General features: G+C 38.4%; 1 protein-coding gene across 1 annotated transcript in view; it reads left to right on the top strand.

Moving 5' to 3' along the window:
* Positions 1–249: 249 nt before the first annotated feature.
* Positions 250–16,022, top strand: part of vps9d1 (VPS9 domain containing 1) — a 31,622-nt gene continuing 15,849 nt past the window's right edge. Inside the window, exons 1-13 of the mRNA XM_069687231.1 lie at positions 250–406; positions 2,675–2,747; positions 3,857–4,051; positions 4,213–4,378; positions 5,968–6,079; positions 9,404–9,466; positions 9,987–10,039; positions 10,683–10,770; positions 10,843–10,928; positions 12,027–12,175; positions 13,299–13,661; positions 13,757–13,886; positions 15,767–15,972. Of these exons, the coding sequence (XP_069543332.1) occupies positions 314–406; positions 2,675–2,747; positions 3,857–4,051; positions 4,213–4,378; positions 5,968–6,079; positions 9,404–9,466; positions 9,987–10,039; positions 10,683–10,770; positions 10,843–10,928; positions 12,027–12,175; positions 13,299–13,661; positions 13,757–13,886; positions 15,767–15,972 (1,777 nt within the window). The 5' untranslated portion in view covers positions 250–313. The remainder of the gene's footprint in view (positions 407–2,674; positions 2,748–3,856; positions 4,052–4,212; positions 4,379–5,967; positions 6,080–9,403; positions 9,467–9,986; positions 10,040–10,682; positions 10,771–10,842; positions 10,929–12,026; positions 12,176–13,298; positions 13,662–13,756; positions 13,887–15,766; positions 15,973–16,022) is intronic.

Genomic DNA, 16,022 nt, shown 5'->3' with positions numbered 1-16,022 from the left:
TAAATTGTGCTAGCCTACACAAGTTTTGAGAAACTTAAAATATTTTGGACCCCAGACTGGTTCGAAGAAAACTGATTGCTTCTGATGTAAGAGGTGAGAGATAAATATTAATTTATCTGAATACTTGGAAAATAAAGAATGAAAATATAAAACAAATTGGAAAACGTAGATACTTCATTGTCTTGACTCTGCCGGCCCTGACCAGTAGGAGGCAGTATAACACATTTAAAAGTCAGCCAGCACTGACTGACCACGAAGAAGAAAAAAGACAGGCAGAAAAGCAAAAGAAGAAGAAAAGACGATCTGACTAACCATGGCTACTGTTGACAGTGGGGTGAAGCCCCTTCAAAATGCCATGAAAATGGCCAAAGTTGCAATACAGCTGGATGGAGGGAACAAACATAAGGTAGGGTCACACACCGCTTGTCTGTAACGATGACACGAAGGTTTTAAGCCCACAGGAAACTGACTGTGGTGATGTAAACAGACGGAAGGGGGCGGGAGCTGTCAGAGGGTTAGCTAGTTTGTTTACCTGTCACTTCAGGATGTCCTATTTAATGGTCGGTCCGTAAACACACCTACTGTGATCAGCGACACGTCAATAAAAGGCTGGACACTCAATATGAACTTTATATTGTATTTGACATTAAAATTGTATTTGACTTAGGCCTAATACATTTTTATTCACTTGCTACTGACTATTCTTGTAGTTAGTATCGTAATTTAAATGGTACACTTAAGTTAGTTTGCATTCCAAAAGCACCTGCGCCGTGCTACATTTTTTTAATCCTGTCTAAGCAATAACACAAACTATAGCCTACTTTTGCATCAGACTGTCATAATAGTGTTATAATACTGTTAAATTCGGCTTGTAAAACTCCATCACGCAATAAACGACTTGAAAAATTCGGCAAGGCAAGTTTTTTTATCACATTTCAGCAACAAGACACTTCAAAAGTGCTTTACACAAGACGACAAAAGCAAAAAAAACACGTTATAAAACAAGACATTAAAAAGCAAAGCGAAGATATAATATAAGCAGCGGGGGAAAAAAAGATAAAAGTTCAGGTCACTACAACAGTATATGCTTACTTTATCTTCCAAACCCTGAAAAGGTGCTCCCAGAACAACCTTATGTCCTCTAAGGGTTCCAAACCCTTGGAGTTGTTTCAGTCACACAATTTTTGTTTCTTAATCGCTGAATCCAAACAACTCTTTTGCTCTTTTGCCCAAGTCTTTCTCTTTAATTACAACTCGTAAGTTCAAATTTTTCCTTCATTTTTTAGAATTCCCAGAATTTATATGGGTCCCAGACCCTGGAGTCCCAGACTCCTAGTGTTGCATTATTTGACCTTTATATATTGAAGCTAAAATGGTTAAGTAATAGATTAAAATATAAGATCAATTAAAAGTAAATAAATATCAATTAAATTAAAATAAATGATTTACAAAATACAAAATAAAAGTTACAGTGCAGATATAAGTAATACAAATAGTTATTAGAATATATTTATTAAAATAATTTAATAAAAAGCAGCTGTGAAAAGGTGAGTCTTCAGCCTTGATGTAAAAGAAGTGAGTGTTTCAGTGGACCTGCAATTTTCTGGGAGTTCCAAATATTCGGAGCATAAAAACAGAACACTGCTTCTCCATGTTTGGTTCTGACTCTGGGGACAGAAAGCAGACCTGTCCCGGACAACCTGAGTGGTCGGGATGGTTCGTACTGTGTCAGTAGATCACAAATGTATTTTGGCCCTAGACCATTTAGCACTTTGTAAACCAACACTGCATTACACAGCAGCTTTTTCCTAACAGTAACATTATACTACCATTACGCTGCACATTAACATGTAGTTATTTGCAGAGTTCGACCAATAGGCTACATCAACTAAGTACGAGTAGCCTTGTGACTTCTAGGGAAGGTTTAGATATTGTTTATTTATTAAAAAATATTACTATTAAGTCCTTAATCAACAAATGGAATCTCACAGAAACAGTAAAAGTAATCAACATACTAAAGCAAAGACTGTCCATTAGACCCACTTATCCTCTTATCTGTCCAAGGTTGTGAAGGGATGTAGCCTATCCCATTATAAGAGGCAGTGTACAGCCTGGACAGGTCACCAGTCTCTTATTGAGTTCAAGCAATGGCTTAGTTTAAAAAAAAAGTCAGCTCTCCTTGGGCAAGAAAAAAAAAAGCTAAGCCATGACTGGTATGTGAAGATAATGAGTAATCAGTACATTTTGCTTTGGTGTTGAATCAATTCGTAAAATGTGGGAAATGATTGTTAGAATGGCCAGATATAATCATCACAGTTTGCAACAAGCACAAAATAACACAACACAGTAAATGGTTATAGAGAAATTTTGAATTACATAATACTATCATACTGATAAAGTCGGGTGCTGTGTGGTTTATGTTTTTTCTTTTTGCTTATATGTCGAAAAGTCACATAACATTACCCAGGACTATGTCTCGATTGATAAATATTTTGTATGCAAATATCTGCTTGTTCTCTATTTCTGATTTCCCCCTTTGGTTGTTAAGAAAACATTTATTCTATTTTTAGAACTAGACTTGTCACTATGTTTTTATTGGATTATGGTTATTTTGTTTACTGTATACTATAATGATGATTATAATTAAAAGATATTAATTGTGTCGTTTCTGCAGGAAGCTTACTGTGAATACCTCCGGACTATCAACTACATCTCACATGCACTCTTGGAGGAGGCAGGGACACAAAGTAAGATCTGAGTCTTGAAATGTTCAAGTGATGATAAACTGAACTTTATAACATCTCTCACCTGTGAAAAATGCTTGCTGTTGTTGCCCCTCTTCTCTGTGACTCTAAGGCGCAGCTGCAAAATCTTTTGTTGTTCTGGCAGCAGCGCCGTCATTTGACAGCAGCTTTTGCATAGTGCATCCCAGTATATGTAGGTACTGCTGGCACAGCTGATCAGGAAAACACATTTTCTTGTTAAATATATGGTGGAAAAATAGTGTAAATGTCCATTTAGAATGCATTAAGAATCCTCAGCCCTCTACCAACCTCTAGTGCTAACTAATGGGAGCTACAACATGATGAGAAATCAAACAGGCTTCTATATTTTTATTTCCACCTTTGAGTCATGTGAAATGATCACTGGATCTCAATCTGCTAAATCACAGTATTGTCTTTGATTAAGTTAAATTGATTTTCCTCAAGTAGCTCAAAGTGTTTGAGGTACTGTGACTTGATAACACATGATAACACTGCTTACCGTGTCAATTTAACCTACATTTACAAAGAAATCAATGTTATTGAGTTTTACTTGTTACTAAATAATTGCTTAATGTTTTTAAAGTCAAATCAGTGTAAATCTATGTTTGAACAGAGAGGAAATGTGCAGGATTAGGAAGGATAACTAAATATTTAATTTCCCTTATTTACATAGTAATCACAATAAATATGATTTCTAGATAGGAAGTAAATCAATCACTGTTAGCTAATCAGACAGACCTAATATGACAGTCCTTCCATTTTATCCTCTATGGAGATTGTAATGTCCAGTTTTTGTATGTAGACATTTTGATATACTGTTACGATATGTTCAAAGTATTTAGCAAGTGGTGCTGTTAAAACATGACCAGAATAAAACCTCTGAGATGTGAACATGTGGCGGTCACAGTGTAGTTAATCGTTCTTAACAGAGCTGAACTAATCAGCTTAAATACAGCAGTTGATTGTTTAAGCTAAATTGAATCAGATATGTGATGACCTTATAGTGGACCTGCTTTAGATAATCATGCAGGAGTTTCTTTTAAAAACGCTGCTCATGCCTCTGTGTCTTCTTTTCTCTGTCCCGGCCTCAGAGGAGAGCGAGATGGTGGTGGTGGAGGTGGAGCGGATGTTGAGACTGGCTGAGCAATGTTTGGAGCGAGCCAAGTCATTTATAGGGAAGAGCGCGGATCCCCCTGACCTGTCTGACTCCGTCTCTACTTCTTATTTCTGTCCGGCTGACCTATCAGATCCCTGTCAGACTGCTGCCACCGCTCCTGTAAACACTGGTGAATACATCCTCCTCAATCAGAGACATCTCATTTAATCACTGCTAACCTGGAGCCTGCCCCAGGGGTCACAAATCAAAACTAACCAATGTAAAGCCACATGGTTCTGTCCTGTAAGCCAATCACCTTTTCTTGTCTCTGTTTCACCTTTGCTCTTACAGTCCCTCCATGTGATTCTCCCGTTGACGCAGGACGAAAAGCAACCAGCCCTACAAAGACAGGTCACCGCAGGGTTATGTCAGATGGTGGAGGGGAACTCTCCCCTTTTCTGCCTCCGGAAATCTTCCAGCGATTACAAACGGTGGAGTCACAGGATACAAGCAAGAAGTAAGGGGCCAGTTTTTATCAGGACAGCAAATATTGCTCCATTTAATGACAGATATCCTCTGAAGTGGACAACACAGCTCGGATAACAGAGATTTCTAAGAACCAGCTTCTTATAGTTTCCAGTTAGATCAAAATGTTTTCATCTGAACCAGGTCAAACAAAGTCTTCCTCTTTCATGTCTTCAATGCAGTTATCTAAATTTTAGACATGTGGTTGCAAATACAATTTAAAGGATTGACTCCTCAACTCAAGTTCCCAGTGATTTAAAAAGGTTTAAAAAAGTTCCCTCTCACTCAGTGCTCTTTGTGTCTATGGATAATATTTATCAGTCCTAAGAGAATAATGACAAATATTTACTCAAAAAAAAAGTCCCAGAATCTTGTTGACGCTTACATAAACTTTTCTTTAAATTCTTTATTTTGAGACAGCCGGTTACGTTACAAAACATGCATCAGGACATAAAACCAGTTTATTTCCTTTGCCTTCCTCAGATTTTTCCAAAATGTAAGAACTTAATTAGCGTAAAATTTAGCGAATAAGACGCACTTTTAATACATTTTTTTCCATCAAAAAGTGGGCTGCTTCCTTGACCAGGATGGCCAATATAGCAGTATAAAAGGCAGAGAGAGGCATGTTATTGTGTAACGGTATTTTACTCAGACGATGGTGATATGATAAAAGCTTTCGTCACGGACATGCGCGGTCATAATCGCCAGTGCAGCCGCCATCCTCACTACAATTAACGTTGCCGTAGGCTGAGCTCAACTACCGTACCGGTAGCTGGCAGAATTACAAACTCAACATAGCGAAACCAGATGTTAGGCTGTAATTTATGTGTGTTTTGAATGTGTTTCAAATGAAAAGAAATAACTTGCATACATGTTTTTATTAATAAATAGATGTAGATTGTATAGATGTAGAAAACCTCTGGGGATTATACGGTAATTGTGGGAGAATGAAAGTGTACCATAATTAAAAAGTGTGTTTTCTAAAATATATCGATATTACATGTTTAAGTGTATATTTGAGCAAATTTCAGCCGTATGGGCCTCACATATTTGACCTATGTGGTCCACAATTTGATTTAACGAACAATCCTTTTTGAAGAGGCAAAGAAATCATTCTAAATGTTCTTCACAATATAAAAAACGTATGTGGAGTATGTTTCTAAGAATTGTTGCAGGGGCAGGTCACTCTAGTTGCTTGTTATACTTCTTGTTTGTTTTAGTTGCCCTAAAGGGTCTCATCACTGAACACACCCTAAATATATGCCAGTGATTGGCTTGTTGAGATCTACACATTCGGCAGCAAAATTGGCTTTTTAATTAAGAGGAATCCCATCATACTTGCGAGTTCATGCATTTCTGCCTGAATTTACACGAATCCATCCAGCCTTCACTTGCTATTGAAAAATTACCCTCTCTCTCCCATTTTTCTTTTATGTTTTCTGTAGTTATTTGATTTATTTTTGCTCTTATGAGCCTTCATGAGAATGTCAGCCATGTTCATTTTAAAGATTTCATTGTGTCTCAACTGCTATAGTGATGACTGTTGTGTCATGCTGACAAGTGTGTGTGTTTGCGATCCAGGGAGTTGACACCCATTGAAGAAGCATCACGTTTGAACCAGAAGTTGAAAGCCAACTATGAAGCTCGTCTCGCACGGCTCACACCTGGCCAGGCCTATCAGAAGACATCTTTGGTACGTGTGTTTGCACACATTATTGTTTTGACACTGGAACAGTGGACAAACTAGAAACTAGAAACAAGAAACTAGACTCTCTAAACTGGAGTCCCTTTCCACCTTTAAGGGTAAAACGCTTAAGACCCAGCTCTTTCATGAACATCTCTGGACTTAATCATATTGATGATATTGGTGATGATGACATTGAGGATGTTGTTGATGTTGATTACGATATTCATAATGACGATGATGACTATATTGACCTTGCTGATTTTGCTGATGATTATTATAAAAACAAAAAAGATAGCAATAAAAAACAAAACAAAACAAAACAAAAAATAACGCCCTGTGCACTGCCTGTCTGCACCTGTGTCCGATCGCACTTGAAGCTGTTTGTTGGCACTTACTGACTTCGTTCCCTACTGTCTTGATTGTTGCTTGTGTTGTATTAAATCTCAGATGTACATCACTTTGGACAAAAGCATCTGCTAAATGAAATGGTAACATTGTAACACTGTAACAAACTAAAAGATGAGTTAATTACACAATGTTTTATGTACAGTACCATGTACAAGTTTGTTTTTGCTTACTCCTTTATGTTTCTCTCAGGCATAACCTTCTCCTATCTCTGTCCTCACCTGAAAAACAAATAAGCTAAGTGCAAACACTAAGTCATTTTATGGGTCCTGTGCTGTGCACAGTACGCCCAAACCTCCCACCTGAGATGCAAGTAGAGGAGGCAAGGAAGAGACATGATGCGAGAGGAGTCGAAATAAGATGCATTTAACAAAAATTGAGAAGTTAGAAAAACCCTCAGTCCAAGTCGGTGAAAAATAAGTCGGTGAAAAATAAGACATTTTATCGAAAACATTTTCGTTTGAAAACCTTTTCTAAATTTCCAAACTAAAATTGAGAGAGCAAGCACTGTACTCTTATTTATATGTTTTTCAATTACAGAAGAAATTTGTAAGTGTATTGTATTATTTCCAGGTGTGTATTTTGCTTTTGGGTTGAAATGAGACTTTGCTTTATTTGCCCATGTACTTCCTGGTTAATATTAGGGATAATGTTTATTTGAAAAAGGGTCAGACAAAGAAAGACTGTTTGATCCCAGGCTCCTCCAGCTCTGTATGTCAAGTGTCCTTTTGCAATATACTTAACCGCAAAATGGCACTTAATTAGTTTGATGAATGAATAAGTGTGTGGAAGGGTGATGCTGACGCATAGTTTAACCCACCTTGACTGGTGAGAAGACTAAAAACAAGCAGACTAGAAACATAAAAGTCTTGTACGGTCTTTGGGATGTTAAATTCTCACTTGGAAAGGGAGTACAAGTGAGAAAGCGAGGGTTGGTGCATCTGTAATTCACAGATTACACAAGATGGAGAAAGGGAAATTATATAAAAGTAGGCGTGAGAGAGTAAATTAAGTGAGATGTACCCTCTTTGGATAGTGTTTTTGTAGAATTAACTTGTCCTTGTGTCTGTTTTTTGGAGGAAATCAGATATAAGCCATTGTAAATCCAGATAATAAGTTTTGCCCATTGGAATAGCAACAGCTTGTGTGGTTTTATTTTGAGTTTCGGGTACTTCCGGGCTTGTATCGCCGTTAGCTTGCTCGACCTTGACGTTATGTCCGTTGGAATTGTAGAGGGTTTTGAACAGGTTAAGCGACATCTTTTATGCTTTTATTTTGAATTTCGCATGGTACTTCCGGTATGGTATCTCCGTTAGCTTGCCGCAGCTTGATGTAGTTGAGTACCTGAGTCAAGGGGGAGTGGGTTGTTTGGATATCGCTCTACAGCTTGGGTTATTTAGGGCTACTACGTCTCAGTTAAAAAGTAAAACTTTCTCCAGTCCTCGTACTTATCTCTCTAATAAAAACTGTCTCCAGACAGGAGAAAATATGGTAAGCGGGCGACATTAAATTTGATATCTAACGTTTAACATTTTCTTAATTTCATCGATCAATAAGCTAACTTATTTCATCCCGATATCAACTCTTATGTGCTGTTAGAGTTCATTTTTGACTCATGTACTCATTATTCAGATACGGAAAATGTTTCGGCGTCAGGAGCTCCGTGCTTACTGGAGAAAACTGAAGGAGTTTTTAAAGGTAAAGCTTTATTAGCTTGCTAATTAACGTTACGTCACTTTTAAACAGTTCACAAATTCAAATGTAGTCTTTTCCAGTTTTTACTCTGCTGAGCAGTAAACGCCAGGACCCGTCCTTCATCATTGATTGTATGCTCTTATATAAATAATATTACTTGTCAAGACTTCTCCAGAGTTTGGATTAATGTCTGTTTTAGATCGTTGTGTGGTCACCAAGGAGTGAACAGTATGCTGACTGCAAGTTTGGAAACGTCTTTGGTGATGCAAACTACTCTAGATACCATTATGGACTTAATACTGTCTCTTGGTCGTTGTTGTAATGGTTGTTACGGAATTGGAAGACTTTTGGTCTTCTGTTGTGCACCTATCCTTGTTCTAGTGCAGGTTGTAACAGGGTGGTAGGTTCCTTTTCAGTAAGTGAAAGTCTAATACCTGTATGTTCAAACCTGTGCCCTGTTTTAACTTATTTTTGTATTTAATTTAAAAAACTGCAAGTGCTCCAGTAGATTACTTCAGACGGTAGTCTCAAAACTGTCTGTAATATATAATAATAATAGATATTATTTATTTAATTTATGTATATGCTTCTTGTATGTCCACTACAAGTGCTTGTTTTTGCCACTGACAGACTCAGGTTGTTAGTCTAAGTGTCTGACAACATTACAGAAAGCATCCCTACATAGATAGACCCTATTTGAAGAGATTAAGAGACCCTTTTCTTTGAATCCAAAAACAGCAGTCACAAAGCCACCAGACGACAAAAACATTTAACCTCGTTGAATCCAGGAACTGCTGCTCTACTGCTGCCTTACTGGGTTAGTATGCATGTGTCATGGGCGTAGTTTAATGGACTACTTTTGCCCTAAGGATAATGTTGCAGCCAGCACAACCATCTTGTGGCTGATGGCTGAGGTAAACTACTGGAGCAATTGCAACATTTTTTGAACCAATAGGTAATTTAGACCCCAAAATATTGGTTGGTTCGGGACTTATTAGCTTCACATTTCTAACTTTATTTTTTAACCTCAGAATGTTCGTGGTAACGGCCTGACGTCTTGTTTCTCCTGGTAATATCTAAAATCAGCCTTAAGTTAATTTCCACCTTCCTGTTTGACTAAGTGAATTGTATTTTTCCTCTACAGATACAATCGCTTTACGTTGTATTCTTCCTTGCCCACATTTGATTTCATGAATGTAAGTTAATTTCCTCTCCTCTTTTCCAATGCAGACGCTCTCTCTCCAGCGGCAGATGATGGAGAACCTCATCATAGCCAAAGCCAGACAGGATGCTGTATCCTTGTGTTGCCAGCTTGTGTTCTGTTTTCACTGTTATATAGAGATGTCCGTCTTTTTTGCACAAGGCTAGCTTCATTTTTAGCTTGACCCAGCTTTCCAAATCCCTTGATTAGGAGAGTAGAGCTTTGTGTGCAATGAATAGATGCCAAAAATGATGCTCAGAACTGTAACTTTGAGGCTCTCTGAATCACCTTTGTTAAACAGTCCTGCTGAATCCAACAGGGGCACTGTGGCTCTACAGCCTGCTTTTAAAGGAGCGTATACAATTTTTTACATATCCCTATATCCATGTAAATACCTTTGACCATTGTAAATATTTATATCACAGAATATGACAGAATCTAATCTAATTGTCCAAACTTAACAAATTTTTAATGAAATGTTCACGTTAGCTGCTTTCTCATGTCCTTTAAAAGCCAGAGATAAGATGATCTTCATTTAAAGTCAAAGACATCATCACTACCAGCTGTTCCATGTGATTCAAAAAGTTTCCTTAATGTTTGTTGAAACATTAGCTCCAGCGTAAGATGGAGGAGAGAAGACTAAGATTGCAGGAAGAGGCAAACAGGTACACCATGATTCTCTACAAAAACACTCAATTGGGTTAAAACTTTGTTCTGTTTTTAGCTGCTGCCTTCTTTCTTTAACCACCTAAAAATAGATGTGTGCTGTTTAGCTCCCTTTGAACAGAAATCCAGCTCTTACTTTGCCGCTAACACATCAATCCAAGCTGAAATGAGGCCTGCTTAGCTGACATGTATATTTAAAACAAATGCTTTAAACTGTACATGCAGATTTTAAAAGGAATTATTATACTTATTTTCTTCTATTTAGTTTACTTATTGGTAAATGTAGCCTCTTTCAGGTTAGGTCCTACCAGCATCTTCTAAACTTTGAGCTGAATTGACGTGCCCATGTCCTCTTTGTGCTCCAAAGGGCATTTTTAAGGCTCAGTTAAGAAACTGGTATTATCTATTGGTGTTGTTATGTAAGCTTATAGCACTTAGTTAATTCTTTGAAAGGATTTCATTTCTTTTTGGAGATCATTTAGAGCCAACCAGTTATCAAAACTCTTTCTGTCACTCTGCCTATTTTACACAGGATTCCTACAAAAGCACAGAGAGAGGGAAAAGTCAGTTTGAACTTATTTCTATCTACTGGGGTAGACAAAATATCAGTAACTGTTTCTGCCTGTGTTTTTGTCATTACAGGAGATTTGCAGCGCCTGGTGCAATGACTGCAGAGGAGCAAGAGCAACGTATTCTCTATACCAATGTACTGGAATATGAGCAAGACCATGTAAGTATATGAATACATTAACTAGTAAATATGTTTCCAAATAAGTTATAAATACATATTTGTCTCTTTTAGGACTGGCCCAAACTGTGGAAAGCCAACATGAGGAAGAATCCAAACGATGTCACACTAGTGTCAGGTCTAGTCTCCTACCTGCTCAGGTAACTGACTTCAACGTGAGCAGCTAAGGTGATAGTTCTGCTCTAGGCTACACATCGACCTTTTCTTATTCAAGCAATGTTTTAAATCGAAAAACTATCTCCATCCAAAAGAGCATTTAAGTTTCAGAACTAATCTTCACCCATACTAAAAGGGCTCAAAACACATATCATATGATCATTAGCGTACACTGGACATACATGGGCTGGTGTTAATCCATCCGTGGCTGATAACACTGCACAACATGGGAATCGCTGCAACAATCGTTTGCTTCCTGCACTTGTAGAAAATAGGAAGTAGTAGGATTATAAAAGGCAGATTTTAACTGTAAAACAGCAGCAATCAATCAAGGAAGCGCATGTGGTAATTGAACCCATGTTATGCAATTGCACCATCAAAACAGAGCAGATATCAGCATGTGTGTGCTTTTTTAAATTAGCTTTAGGTTTATGAGGGCAGTCCAAAAACACTGGAGAACACTAATGCACTAAGAAAAAACAATCAGGTCCAATTTGTAACAAATTAGTCGCCAATTAGTCTTCTACAAAGACAAAATGATAATGGGTTAAGGTTACCCAATTGTATTATTTGCAATCATCAACTGAGTTGTCCCAGAAACCAGACTAAAACCTCAGGTTACTCACTTACTTACACTTTAACATTCACCAATTTTTTTATTTTGAAACTAACCTGAATTGAATCTTTTGTTGTACCATTTGTTCAAAAGGTCGACTCAGGTTTGCTTGTATTGCATCAGTCCTGTCAATACATGATGGTGTGTTCCCCATTTGTTGTCTCTAGAGATAGGCCCAGTATTACTCAGGATTGTTACTATACAACTTAAGTCTAGTTTTTATATAACAAAGACAGAGAGATAATGAGTTTTGTATACTTACAAATGGATGTTACACACTGCAGTTTCCTTCTGGAGTGAAGTGTATATTTTATGTATATTTGAAGTGTATATACTAAAGATTCCAGTTGACATGTTCACTTATTTATCCACAGGATGCTGTCAAATACCTGTCATCGCACTATTATAATTGTATCATTCAGTATTATCAGATCAGATTAGAATTGACTTACATTTGTGTTCTCAGCCGCTCTGATCACCCAGTGGTGAAGCTGCTGAGGAAACACCAGTACCGGGTTTACAACAGGCTCTACCCCATCGTCAGCAAAGGCCTGCCCCAGAGTCCGAGCCTGCAGCTGAGGCCTTCTCGCAGCACTCACAACTTACTTCATCCAGGTGGGCCTGAGTTGGGTATTTGTGAGGCGGGTTGACCAGGAAATTAACTGGGATTACTTTTATCTTGTTGTTTTTGTCTGTTCTGTCTATTTTTTGTTTTGTGAGAGCTAGCTTGATCCTTAATTGAGTATGAGAATCAAAGTGGTGTCAATGAAAGCCAGCCAGTACATCAGCAACCTAAATATAATAACTGCATTGACTAAGTGGGAAACAGTATTGATAAATCTCTGTCCCTCATTTTTGTAAAAAATAATGATATAAGTGGGTGTATAGCATATCAAATTCAGCTCTATGAAAGCCTTTATATGAAATATGATATTAAGTGGGCCGTAGTTCCTTCCCTGCTTTTTCCCAAAGTCGCCTATCATTCATGCAGTAGTTATCCTGGAACCAGCAGGTCAGGTCATTAACTTCCTTAAGTTAAGCCTTTTCATTTTTCATTATTGTCTAAGAAAAAAAGCTGTGTAGTCGGCAAGCTTGATGACGTTGTTGAACTCCAAAGTGGCCACACAGTCATGTGTGTACAGGGAGAACAGCAAGGGCCTGAAAACGCAGCCCTGTGGTGCTCCAGTGTTAAGGATGAGGCTGGAAGATCGTATCCACCTACCCTTTCCACCTGGTGTCAGCCCGTCAGGAAGTCAAGGATCCACATGACATTAAACGGTTTACATTCAGGTCTGTGAGCTTTGTGAAGGGGACTGTGACACTGACCCGGTGGCAGCATTACAGGCATAAAAGATAACCACATAGAAATAATAAATTTACTTCCTGATTCTTGTTTGCTTTTGTAGGTCATTTAGACACATCAGTATTAGTTTCATTACCAGTTAAAAACTCCACACAGTAGGTTGAAGACGCATCAGCACTTGACATTTTGGGTGGGAACTTGTTTGGGAACCATAAATGACTAAAACTTTGATGTTGAGACACTTGTAAACACTGTAACAACTTGTGCACTGTAAACATTAAAACTTTGACATGCTGGTGGTGCTAAATAAGAAGCCCAGAATCACTAAAGTAATTGGAATGGGATGGGAAATGTCATGGCAATCACCATCACTAATGGATGCCAAATTAGCATTAACAAATTGTTTTTTAATTAAAAATGTTATTGTTCATTCAGAGACACAGAGGAAGCCAGCCAAGACTGTGGGCAGGAGCGTTGTTGGCCAGAGCTTAAGCACTGGCTCTTCCCCCTCACTCTCTCACGACCTCCACACCAACTATGACGAGGAGGAAGGGGAGGAGCCTCACACTCTGGTGACAGTGGACCGGGAGAACTCATTTGAAGATCTGGAACAGTTCCTGACCCATTTGGACTGGGCCGCGCCCCCTGGCAGTACAGATGACACTGGCTCAGAGTTAGAGCTGACCAGTGATCCCTCTATGCAGTCTGAGCAGGAGGAGGGAAACATCCAGGAGCTGGAGATGAGAGCGCTGACAGAACACCTGAAGGCTGTTGTTAAAGACATTCACATTGCAATTGGTAAGCTTCACGATAGAGGATGGATGTGTGTGTGTGTTTGCATGCTTACAAAGTGATTGGATATTGACTGTAAGGAGTGTTTCTTTATGTTTCAGATCAGCTACTGTCACTATGTTTGCTGTCATTTGAGTGCCTAAACACCGCCAACTCTAAAGACCTGTGTCTCGCGAGCATAGAGGAAGCCTTCTTCACCCCCCTGTGGAGTGCCCTGCTGGCCCTTTTCAGGTAGTACAGCCTAAATTCTTTAACAGTTAAAGTTTCCTAGGACTTTGAAAAAGCAGATATGAAGTGCTTCTGTTAGATGAAGAGCTTGATTGGCTCATGAAGTTATTTACTGCTGTAAAAGCACTGTTTATTATTGATCAATGGCGATGTACCTTTTCCCTTATTTTCTGACACCTTTTTTGTGCAATGTTTACAGGCAGGTGATACACAGACTCTTCATCCCCTAGCGATCAGTTTGCTGTGTACTCTATTTTAAAGGGTGCTCTTGTTATTGAATCAAGCCTCAAAAGAGTTAAACTAATTAAACTAACCTTTGCTCTAACCAAAGAGATTTTTTTGTCTCTATCAATTTATACACTTAGATTTTTTGCTCACTGTTAACATTACTGCTGCCTGTATTCTTATATTAATGGGGTAGGCATATAGATTATTGTTTAAGCTTAAACCAAACATTACCAAGTATTTTAAGTGCCTATTTGTTTGTTCAAGCAGTAAACTATTTCATACTTTGAAATCGCGACCATTTCACCAAACGAAACCAAACTAATAAAACAACATTTATACAAATACATTTTATTTTGGATCCAGAGAGTACACTGTGTTCCATACGTCTTCTGACACAAACATATGGATTGGCCCTTTTTAGAAGTAAGAAACTGATCAGTCTATGTGGGTTGTGTTCAAATATATTAAAAGTTTGTTAGTTGTTATTTATTCAGACTTTTATAAATTGCATCACTAAAATAGGCACAGTAAAACTGGAGGAGGTCAGAAGGGGTTCAGCCATTTACTACTGTTAAAGTTTATTATTATGCCGCATTTAAAGTAAATATTTTGGCCTGACAGGTACGCTGAAAAGACAGTGTGTGTGTGGGTCTCCGTCTCTCAGTGACCAGCATGTGGCAGTGCTGCTCTTAGTATGTCACACTCTTCCCAGCCTCCGTTGCTAGTGTAATTCACATTGCACTTAAATAGTTTTCAGTGTTAGCAGTTGTGTTGCAAAGTTAATGGTATGATTATTACTGATACCTAAATGTCCGTGTACCTTTTTCATGTTATTGTGGAAGATGTTGCAATGCCATCTGCAAATGTTTTTCTGCTATTTTTCATATCCATTTATGTAAGGCGATTGCTTCGTTTGAGCGTTTAGACATATACCAATAATAGTTACTAGAACTGATTTGACTTGTGAGGTGGTTTTGTTTTGTCTCAGCTGGAAGTGGCCTATCTCAAGTTGAATTGATGGCAAATAAAGTCACATCAGGGATAATGACAGACTGAGTGTAATCCAGTGTAGTTAAAAAACACTCAATGTTATTTAAATAGTTGCAGATTGGTGAAAAGAGCCATTTATCTTTCCTCTAGTTCTTTAGGCCAGAATCGTGTTTTTAAGATGTATCGCAGTTCCATACACGTCTCCCACTCAGCTTTGTGCCTCTGTTTGAGATGCTGGAGTAATTAAGCTGTGCTGCTGCTCTCAGCTGCCTCTGACTTTAAACAAACTGTTCAGCGCACAATGGTTCACTCAAGGTCAAATGGTGCAAAATGTAACCACTGTGGAAAACCTCCACACCGTTATTAGCGCTACAGCATGCCCCCATGTTTATAAGTGTCTAAAGATTCAGTAGCTCTCTAAATTACTATGGCATGTGGGAGCTGAGGCAAGCATTGGTGTTGCCCATTTTGCCCAAATTTAACTGAAAATGTATTTTTACCTTGTTTTAAACTAATAAATTCAAATTGATTGTTTAAAGATGTATTGCTGAGCAGAAACATAACTGGGGAAACCAGTAACAGAAGGAGAATAAAATGTATCAAGAACACTGACTGACAAACATGTGAAAAAACATTTCTGGTGTGCCTCTGTCTTTGTTTCTCAGGAAGGTCCACAGGGAAAGGGAGCAGGCCTTTGAGACAAGTATGAAGCTGTACGGGGATGCCTCACCTGCAGATGTTGGTGTTCCCTTGAAACTATTCCCTCAAGATCCCGGCACACTGCAGGGTTCCTACCCCTACGAGTCTGCTGTTCAGGAGCTCAAGCTTCTCATTACAGACGGCTGTCCACAAAGGAAGTTAGAATGTATTGGTGAGTCAAGTTGTGTGTTTTTCTTTTTCTTTAGGGTACTTGCAGGTCAT

This window comes from Semicossyphus pulcher, unplaced genomic scaffold, assembly GCF_022749685.1.
Source record: "Semicossyphus pulcher isolate SPU_LCO1_2020_fin unplaced genomic scaffold, fSemPul1.0.p SCAF_8, whole genome shotgun sequence".
Classification (NCBI taxonomy): Eukaryota; Metazoa; Chordata; class Actinopteri; order Labriformes; family Labridae; genus Semicossyphus; species Semicossyphus pulcher.
This window is presented reverse-complemented; position numbering and strand designations above follow the sequence as displayed.